At 39.1% G+C, this 11,109-nt stretch overlaps 1 protein-coding gene across 2 annotated transcripts in view; it reads left to right on the forward strand.

The window, feature by feature from the left end:
- LOC139138381 (arylsulfatase B-like) overlaps positions 1 to 6,057 on the forward strand; it is a 24,583-nt gene extending 18,526 nt beyond the window's left edge. For both annotated transcript variants that reach the window (XM_070706743.1, XM_070706742.1), the window contains exons 10-17: positions 349 to 412; positions 1,278 to 1,375; positions 1,882 to 2,024; positions 2,926 to 2,990; positions 3,338 to 3,449; positions 3,793 to 3,863; positions 4,519 to 4,623; positions 4,946 to 6,057. In XM_070706743.1, coding sequence (XP_070562844.1) covers positions 349 to 412; positions 1,278 to 1,375; positions 1,882 to 2,024; positions 2,926 to 2,990; positions 3,338 to 3,449; positions 3,793 to 3,863; positions 4,519 to 4,623; positions 4,946 to 5,118 — 831 coding nt within the window. In that variant the 3' untranslated portion in view covers positions 5,119 to 6,057. The remainder of the gene's footprint in view (positions 1 to 348; positions 413 to 1,277; positions 1,376 to 1,881; positions 2,025 to 2,925; positions 2,991 to 3,337; positions 3,450 to 3,792; positions 3,864 to 4,518; positions 4,624 to 4,945) is intronic.
- Positions 6,058 to 11,109: the final 5,052 nt, after the last annotated feature.

Here is an 11,109-nt window from a genome sequence, read left to right on the forward strand (position 1 = left end):
TTTTAAGATTTTTTCACAATTTTTTTTTCAATTGTAAATTCTTGTTCTACTCCCGAAAGCATGTTGAAAAACCCCGAGTTTAGCAAGTCAACCCAGCATTATATGTGCAATAAAATGCTATGTTATTGTTTACATTTGAGTTCTAGTCCGGACCAGAATTCACTTGTCAAAAACAACAATGCAGTCTACACATGTACCAGGCTTAGTTGACAAGCTGAATACTGTGTAGCTCAATATGCCCAGGGGAGTAGAACAAGAAAAAGTAGGGGAAAAAATCATCAGAAGTTACAGCTATTGCCCTTTAAGTCTATGTCTACAATTGTATTTACGTTTTATTTTCAATCACAGATTCCTCAGCGGTTTCAAGAAACGTATGATGGAGTCGAGGATAGAACACAGAGAACACGTTATGGTACGAAACTGTCTTTTTTAACTGTAATTAGCCATGTCTCCAGAGAGGACCGGAATACGGTATGGGGTGAAACTCCTATTTATAAACTTTAGTGCTTCATCATGTCAAAAAGTAGCATCATGGTTTTATAGTTTGGCAACTTTTCAGAGTCATTCCTTTGCTTATGCTTCACCTACTACATGACCGTTGGTAATATATAGATACTGATGAAGTGCTATATCGAGTATAGTATGTCTAAATAGTCGTACAAAACAGAAAGCTACTTTAATTTTGCACAATATGAGTGCAGCCAATGCTGCAGAAGGGCCTTTGATCTATTGTACTTACGATCAGAGTCCTACGCGAGAAGGTTTTAGAGATCAGCTGTCACTTTAAGGAAGGGGGGCGTCCCATCTGCGGCTATGCATGTATCACCCATACGACGGGTCCGTTGCTATGGACAACATATCCCAGCATCCCTTTTGCATATCAAAATTTTAAAAATTTGCCACTGTACCGAAACTGGTGGCCGCGGACTAAGCAACTTCAAAAAAACGAAGGGATACAAAAAAGTATATCTGGCAAAGTCTTACGGTGATTGGAAAGCTACAAAACGGGTGACCTATGAACGTGCATCAAATGATGAACTACTTCACATTGCTCGACATCCATCGCAAATTTATGGGAGGCAAAGTTTATCAACAACAAAATCGCACAGCCGCAGAGGGATGACCTTTGTTTTAATCGATAAAATTAAACAATATACCAATGACTGTGTAATTTTACGTCGGAACCAGTGATTAATCTGATAGTAAAAAAAAAAAAGCTTTCTACATGGAAACGTGAAAGCAGTCGTGAGATACGAGTCATTCTTCCCTTTCTGCAGCCGCAATATCAGCGCTGGACGAGTTGGTTGGGAACTTGAAATCACACCTGGAGAGCAGTGGATTATGGGAGGAAACTGTACTCGTCTTTGCCAGCAATGTAAGTAGAAATTACCCCCACACTTTCATGTGTATCTTCCTGTTCTACTTTTACAGTCACGTATCACTGTATTTTTGAATGCATAATAGTCAACATTCAGAGTACACTGCGTAGAATTATTACAAAGTAGTTCAGACCACTCACGCTGTTTTGCCAAGTTTTTTCTGTGTGTTATAATGTTCTGTTTCAACTTGAACGTGTCGCATTACTTCAGCTTTGGAGCTTGCACTTTGAGTTATTAGATTTTGCATTGTAGGTGTGTCCACTTTGTGATAGAACAGTGTCTTTCTTACAATTTTCAGTAGTTTTACCTTTCAGCAACCATGGCATGATGTCGAGTGTTGTAAAATCCAGTTTCGGACAGAATGAAAATGTTGTTCTACATGTCTCAGAATTAACGAAACTAACAAGAACTTTGAATAAAGATAAATTGTAGGACATCAAAAACTAAAACCAACAGTCTTGCGACTATTTGTTTGAGTGCATGGAGACTTTTACTTTTACAGAACGGTGTTGATGTTAACTTGAAGGATGACGAATCAACCTCAACGGTCAACATCAATGGGGAATATCTATCCGAACGGAGAACTCGAGTTCCAGCTTTCTCGCATGGAAAGATGATGAACAAAACTGGCTATGTGAATAAAGAGTAAGAATCTCAGATTTTTTTATATTGAAATATTTCACGAGTTATGCCGGCCAGGCTGATCAGGGCGGTATTAAGTTACACAGTTAATTCAAATTTTGGTAGATGTATATCTGTCATAAGAGACGGGTCAGCGATGTGTATTGGTTAAATTACTGTCAACAGGTCTGCACATATTTTACGGAAGTTTTTTTTTACTTTGCCGCCATGATGAATTCAATAATTTGCAAAGACGAGTGACCGAATACCTGGAAGGAAAATGTGTCTGATGCTGTTTCTTGTAGAAGGCAATAACGAGGACGATAATTTCACAGAAAAGTCTTTCTGTACTGTACAGCTTTAAATACTGCAAATTGTGATCGGTCACATGTAGCCCCGGGGGGGGGGGTAACTCCCATAGATGGCTATACGGGGAGGGTCCGCGCGAAAGGGGTCGTTTTTTTGCACTGTTTGGTATCAGAAAGGGTATACTCTTCACGAGGTGTTGGTATGAGAAAGGGTCCGGTTTTAAACACAAACTGACATTGTTAAAAAATCATGCTGTCAACACTGGAAACCCATGTATCTACATCCCATATCTACCATCAAATTTTCCGATCTGTCGGTTGGACTGTTGGTACCCCTGGTAGGCAAGGCGAGTGAGTCGTATCTGTATACGTATGGTATTGTATGGTATCAGAAAGGATAGTTTTTTTGCTCAAAACTGGTATCACAACAGTTTGGGTTTCCATGTTCGTGGGGAGCCCCCCCCCCCCCGTACTATTAGCCATGGAGTTACCCTCCCCCCCCCCCGGGCATGTAGCAGCGACTGTCACGGTTAATGTTACCAGTGTTTCAAAGTTTTAAATCTGTCGAAATCTCGATATTTTGTTTCTAAAATGTGTCTGTTTTTCTTGCAATACAGATTGGTACACGTCATTGACTGGGCTCCTACGCTAGTATCCATTGCTGGCCGCCACAGCTCAAACTGTAAGTACGCCCTCTACGTTATGAAGGAAGCGGAATTGTTACTGTTAGGTCTGGTACAGAAACTGAATCAATGTTACTCGTCACTTTATTTCTGTCTAAAAGGCAATGATATTTCGTTTATTTTCAATTGACATTTTTCTTTGTGTCGATCGCACATAAAAGACATTTCTATTCCGATCCGAGCTCACAACCTACCCTGGAACGGTACTTGATCACCTGATTTCAGCATCCAAACTGAAATGCACCCGGCTTCACCCTACGATTTTGACCGCGACCTCTTCACAGTCTCGAGCTGTGTGATTAATACCACATATGCACATTTTTACGCCTGATTGTTTCTTCATCAGATACTTTTGATGGACTGGACTTATCTGAAACCCTGATCCAGGGACTCTCTTCACCAAGACACAGTTTCATTTACAACATTCTGTCGCAGAATCCAATTGTTGCTGCCGTCAGGTTGGTGTGATTTTTACCGTAACCAATGACATTGCTATCTTCTTGGTAAATTAGGGAGTCATTTTAAAAGATAAGCTTTTGATAGCAAGATTCATATAAAACTCTGTATACATTGATTTTAAAATGGCAACAAAGTAGTACCAGCGCACTATACGTGTGCCCTGGTCCCGCTTACACCAGATGAAACGAGTGAGACAGGTGATACAAATGGTGGCGCCCTCTGTAGTTGTTCATTCATGAATACCTTTGAGCTCCGGGGTGATACATTTGAGCGTATGCGTCCTCGGTTTTCACTTGTATGTTCATTAATTAATCAATTAATTAATTACCTTTCCCTTGTCAGGCACGGTGATTACAAACTGACTGAAAATCAGGCCAGCTCCCCAATCGTAATGGAACACCTTGAAGACAAAGGTTGGCAACTTAAACTTTTAAATGTATACAAACCTGTACTTTCCTGTTGGTTTATGAATTCATGTCCTTCTTTCTACTCAATAAGAAAAAAAAAGTAAATTTTTAGAAAACTCTAAATGAGTGATTTTGTCAGTGAATTTGTCCTGCATCTACATTAAAAAATGTTACTAATTACTTGGGACATGTGGTAATTGTTCAATGATTTTACCGTGTTACTACCGCAACGAAAGATCTCCAGGTAATTTTTCGTCGTTTAAAGCAGTAAGGGCCTGAAACACTAGTTTTCTTGCTCAAACTTAGCGTAAGGGAACTTTAAACCATTCGCTTTCGAAATCAAGAGTAAAAATAAGGACCACTATGCAAAGTTTGGACTAGAGAAATATATTAAATTTACCGATATTTGAAATTCAAAATGGCCGCCAACGCTGTGTTAACTCGATGGAGAAAAATGACATTTTTGATTTTCATGAAAATAGGCTGATGAATTATTTACTCCATGAGCTTCAAAATGTAGCCACCAGAATGTTGTAGTGGTAGGTCAAACAAGTATTGTTACAGGTTTGAGAGTACGAATTTCTGTCCCCAAGGCGCATTCTACCATTAATGAATCGTTTGATCAATTACACTGAATGAAGTTCTCTGATTTCAATTGCAGGCACGAATCGTACAGAAACAGACGATGCAGACACGACCAGCCAATACACTGCCAACCAACGTACCTCCTTAAACACCAATGCGAAATATTTATATAATATTGCAAGTGAGTAGTTAGGGTTTTTTTTATTGTGTAGATGTCAAATATGAAGGTCCTCCACATAGTAATGCCTACAAAACCGACACCATTGCTGTATTTCATCTCAATATCGATGAGTACTTCGACATGTCTGTGCCAACAATAGTAACATATTTTGCGAAGAAAGGCAAGAGTTTGTTCAAAGATCCACTCAGCCGTAGAACAAATTTGACAAATACGCGATGCTTTTCAAAATTGCACAACGCCGCCTTTCCACAGGCTCTTTTACCCGTTTTTGACCACTCGCTCCCAAGGTTTTATGATCAATTGCTTGTGCTTAATTTCGCAGATGACCCATTAGAAGAAAGCAATTTAGCTGAAAGTCAACCGGAGAAAGTCAATGAACTCCACAAACGACTAATGTCAAGTATAGAACATATAAAGGACGCCATTCCTCTGGCAAACGATGGAGATCTTCGGAAATCCTTCAAGAACGGTGTTTGGATCCCCGGAAGGTGTTGAGAGGAAACTACGGTGCAGTATCAATTGGTCTGGAAATGACGTGACAGTGATTCGATGTTACGTCATCACGAGAATTTGGTACAGCGCCATCTCACTGGGATGGAGGTAGTACGCCTTGCCACCGATGTTGATGTGACCAGAGCACATCTCGCGAACTCTAGACATTTGTTGGTTGCAGGTCCGACCAAGTGAATCGGTCGAAAGAAAAACGGGCGACCAATGCAAGAATGTTTATCTGCGGTATCCGATGCCCTGTCAGGTTGAATACGGCGCCATCGCAGATAACTCAACATATTTTTTATTGGACACTTGTAAGGCAGCATTGGTGAATTTCACGCACAGTACTTGAGATATACAGATGCATTGGCGCTGGTGTATAAGATATTAAAAACACCTTAAGGGTGTTGTACTATAATCGTATTAGCCCAGTGGTGCACTGTTCAGCATGTTTGGTTTACAGGCAACGGCAATGCAGGCGATTGCAAGCTATTCTGGAGAGTAATCATAAAATGTATCGTTATCTAAAACTGAAAGTTAGGTTGAAGATATTTTCGGAGGCATGGGAAATATTCATATTACTCTCTTGATACGTTGCCGTTTAGATATGAGATCATTTGTCTTCTTCCCTTTAAAAGAATGATAAAATGAAGGACGTTGTCGTCACTTCATCAGAAGGACCAGGGAAATCAGACAAACAACACTTTAGTCAACTTCCTTGATCAACATCAGTTTTTGTAGGTTATATAAATGGATTCTGTCGAAGTTGAAATAGGAAATTTGAACAGTTTATAGCTGTCTTTCAGGGGGAATTCACGTAGAATCGATCTGCACTTGAGCAAGAGGTGATAAATCGCATTTTATTTGAATTATTTATATGTTTAGTACTGTTTTTAAATAAAAGCTATGCTCATTTGTCAGTAGGATTCCATTACTTCACAAGCGTTGTAAAAAACTTCTTCAGCTACATGCGTTACAGTCTATAATTAAGCAATAATGTACCTCCTTCCTGGCCCATAAAGTACGAAAGGAAACTTTGTACGACATATTGTACAAGGCGAAGCCGAGTACATTATGTCGTGCAAAGTTTGCTTGAGTCCATTATGGGTTGGGAGGGGATACATCATTGCTGTTATTTTTTATAGTTTTGGCATTAGCAGTGAATTTGTGGATGTAGAAAACACCTGGGCCTAAACGTCTGATAATCGGGTACATTATCATTAATACTGTAGGAAAATGAAGTCACAAAATCTACTGGTATTGACCAAGCTAGAGGTAAGAAATATGCCCCAAATCAATATGCATACTAATATTTTCGCTGAATACTTTCTTATTCCTCTGCAAGTAACTTTAGGACATATACATGGTGTTCCGATCTGGCAATATGACATTTAACTGGTCCAATAATCATTTCCATTCAAGGTAATAAATTACCAGGTCCATGGGACATTTGTGATTTACAAATTTAAGTAGGACCATCCTGAACCACTGATAGTTAGTGGTGGTACCAGGTGTCCGGAATGGGTAAGCGTACCCTGCTAGCATGCTGCACCCGTCAGGATTGGTCCCAAAATTGTCTAACTATTGGATGAAATGATACAGGATATGAATCACTGTAATAAGTCAAAGCCGGGAATACTGTCGCTAATCATTCGAGTGACCGAGGTGTCATATTTGGCCACAATGTCGTCATATCTACCGTAGAACTTTTTGAAAGTCCTAACGAGTCTTTTTTGTTGTGTATCCCTGGCTACAACTAGAACACACTATTGTTATGCCCGTAAGGACATTTTGTAAAGCAAAAGAATGAAGAATAATTAACTCGCGAGCACACGATAGTATCTTGTGCTCGCGAGATAATTATTTATTTGCTTTATGGCTCTCTAGTTTGTTTTGCGTTACGATCCAATATGTCCTCCATGCTCTGTATACGATCGTTTCCATAATAGGGTCTTAATATAAAATCAGAACCTACTAGTATTTCAGTGAAATTTTTCACAGGGAAAATACACTGTGACATACTTTATATCCGTCGATTCGTTTCGTTTTGCAATTCAAAATACATACAAGTATGCTTTATTGTTTTATCGACCTTATTATATTAGATTGACTGATGCTGGTACGATGTTGGCATTAAAGCTTCGTGTTGCTCTCTAGAAAGTAAAAGTGCATTAAAAGGAGAGCAAATAGCAAAACTTGTATTGAGAAACAAATGTCCACCCAGCTTACGATTCTCAGGTTTGTCAAACATCAAAGAATTTCACTTTGAAACACCAAAATTTTGCAACTACACGTAATTGACCGAAATATCTCCATTACAAAAAAAAATCCTGTCGCGATATCGACGTCTCGGTTTTACAATTCTATTTCTAATATATTGTGTTATCGGTTATATTATTTCGGCGTATATGTATCATTTGTGATGGCTTGCTTTTCTTGAAATGCCTTCATTATTGTTTGACTTTCCTTTAAAGGACAGGATGGCTGTTACCTCCTTTAGTTGCTTTGTTTATGACCACATTTCTAACAATGAGCAAAACCTGTGATGCAATCAGGGGTTTGTCATTCAAAACATTTCTAAATGTCGGACATACTTCTTCCTGTACATGTATTCTGATCTGTGATGTAAGCCGATTTGTTGAACGCCTGACCGAAAGTCACAAACTTGAAGTTATAGAGACTTAACTCTTCAGGTTTTCATAAGAATCTGACCTAATTCAGTCTTGCCAACTGGAGACTTGAGAACTACACACGTTCAAGCAGCAATATGAGCGGGTCGAATGACGTAAAGTTAACGGTGGATTTCTGATGACGTCGAAAAAATGGTGAATAAACGACTTCACAAAACAAGTCAACAGGTCATTTTCAAGGCGAACTGTTTTTATGATACATTTAATCTGTCTCTCTTCATCTCATTCTATCTCATGTTCATGTGTATGAACTCCAGTTAGTATATGAACTCCAATTAATATATAAAGACACGGTACCCCGACAAGGAGGGACCGTGATGAAGATCAACATACCCTGTATGACCAGAAGTTTTAAAGTGCGTTGCACTTTTCAGATACACCCTGTATGTATCATTTTCTAATTTACATTTCATTCCAATGCGCCGAGATACCGGAGTTCAGCGTTTTATTTGAACGGTGTCTTGGATCATGGAGTATTACAACGTGATTGCAAGCATAGAACCTAGATGATTGACTAGAGAGGCCTTTTGTACTTAGTCTTGGACAGAACGTCGTGCAGCATGAGAGAAACGATTTCAATAAAGACCTTAGGTGCATTGTTAACTTCTCGACTTTGTTTAGGTGGGAGCTGTTATCTGTATCAATGTTGATGTCAGTGCGACCGAACACTGTCTAGGTATGGCGATCATGTTCAAAATCGACTTGCTTCCCTTGCCATGCAGGAGAGCTACACGGAACACCGTGCCACATCGTCTTTTTGCAACGCCTGTTCATCGAGGAGGGGGTGGGGGCTTTCGTCATTTATGTAGAAAATAAGCCCTAAAGAACATGTTCCATTGTGTTCCTGCTATTGATTGGCCTTTTATTGTTAAAACATTCCTTGGAGTGTTTAAAGGTGGGGTCGAGGTCAAAACTCAACGTGTTTCGTGCATAATAAACTTATCAAGCGAAGTTGTCTTTCACTGTTGTATGCCGTACTGAGCATGCTAGTATAGTAGTAAGTGCTTGCACTGTGTGATGCTTATCTTTAAATATCTGTCCGGGTAAACAAGAATTTTAGTAAGTGCACTTGTTGGCTGTAGCCTGTTTTAAATGTAAGGCAATATTTCGACCTGCATTTTATTTGCTGCTTTTGGGAATTTACTAAGAAACTGCCTATATAGACGAAACAAAAAATTGAAATAAATGCCAAATATTACTGTAGCCCCAGTCGGGATTTACAATGTAAGACGCGTGCCTGAGTGAGTTGCAGTCGCCCGCCATTGGTGTTCGGTAATGACATAACGGGAAACTTTGAGAGGGATTTTGGTTTTTGTATTATTTTCATGAACGATTTTGTAACGGTTATGCAATGATTATTGCGCCAAGGCCTCGTTTTTTATACAATATATATTGCTCAACTATGAAAACTGGGTCGATCTCACGGTAGTGATGCACAGCGTTGCAGTTGCCGGTGATATACCGTCACATTGATGGGTAGAGGTGGGTTCATAGCTCCGTTAATCTTCGAAACACCCCGTAACCCGTCAATTTTATTTAAATTTTCAAATATGCCAATTTTGGTTTACATGTGTTGAGACTTGACGTCTGCTTAAAATTTCAACCGCCTTGGCTCACCGAAACACAAATTAACATAACTACAGGGAGAAAATGTCAAATCTGTTCTCGTGTTATGCGAGATCTGGATGAATGCTTGACGTGGAACGTGATGATGAATATTCGGATACAAATTGCTCTAACGGTCTGTCGGTTTCATTCATCCCGTGATATTTTTTCGTCGTTACGGTTGGGCCGTTCCCACTCCCTCCAAAGACGCCAAATGTAAGTGGTGTCTAGACCTTGTTCTTGACATTGTAAGAGATACTTCTTTCCTTACTTTATTAAACCCTTTACCTTATTAAATGACGATTAATGTTACTCTTTACAAACTCGTTTTCATTGTGTCAACAGTCCTCGGTACATCGCTTAAAAATCGTACAGTTACCGTACGACCAAGACGCGAGGTAGAGGTGATGATTAGAGATGGGAGACAGATACAACAGTTGTTTCGTTCTAAATTTAAATTTGATTTGCTCCAACCAAGTGATGTTGAAGAAACGAATTGTTTGTAGAACAAACAAGTCGAAAATGAGCGGGATGACGACCGTTGCGGTCAAATCGTGAGAGAGAGAGAGAGACAGAGAGAGAGAGAGAGAGAGAGAGAGAGAGAGAGAGAGCTCCGACTATCTTGGTCGTGAATTATTCAAGGCCACCCATGATGTGTAAAACACTGGTGCTTTAAGCTGCGTTTTCGATTTGAAGTAACTCGGTTGAAAGAACGGACGACTACTGTATTTATGTATGTTTTTTTCTACGGCGTCGAATGTCCATAATGCGGTTCCGCCGTCAGGTTATGATCGCAGACAGCATAATTTACATAGAACACGTGAGACAACAGTGATAAATTGTGCGCAGTACTTTATATGCGTAAATGTATACGCCCAGGAGTATAGAAAAAACACAAAGGATGCTACACTCCTGTAAGTCTAACTTCCAGAGTTCGGCTTTTTATAGTTTTTAAGTTACGGTATTTGCATGCAATAAAGGAAGCTGTTTAGAAGAATAATAAGGAACAAGCTTTACTGAAAAGTCGAACATGGTTTTCGAAGGCAGAGGATATCTTAACATTACTTAATATGATACGTTGCCTCTTCAATCTGAGATCGTTCATCCTCTTCCTTAAGACGAATGATAAAATGATATTATTATTGGTGGCGTTTTTCCGGTGTCTTGTTTCAGTCTTACTTTTTTAATCCGGAAAATATACAAGCACACCACAGCATTCCACACCATCGACCAAGTCCCCGTAAAGAGATTTTTAAACTGGTATATTTCTCTTTCCAAATCTAGAAACTTTATGTCTATATACAACCTTCAACATTTGTTCGGGAATTTTGAACAGTTCATTACTATTTTTTCAGTGGAAATTAATTCCAAATTGACCTACACTGCACTAGAGCCAACGGCGATAAATCGCTTTTTTTAAGTACTTCTGTGTTTTGTAAACTTTGTTAACTAAAACTCAACAAGTCTTATCGTCAGAAGATTCAATTTCTTTGCACACATTATATAAAACCTTTTTCGTGGCTACATACCCAAATATACCTATATCGATATCGACATCTCCGTTATACTAATCATATTATTCTAATAATGGCTACTGTGTTTTCTTGCTTGAACTGTATCGTTCTGATGGCATGCTGTTATGCAAATTTTGCTGTACCTTACGATTTGTTAAAGTCTTCAAAATAGCTTATAAATTCTA

The sequence above is a fragment of the Ptychodera flava genome, chromosome 8 (genome assembly GCF_041260155.1).
Source record: "Ptychodera flava strain L36383 chromosome 8, AS_Pfla_20210202, whole genome shotgun sequence".
NCBI lineage: Eukaryota > Metazoa > Hemichordata > Enteropneusta > Ptychoderidae > Ptychodera > Ptychodera flava.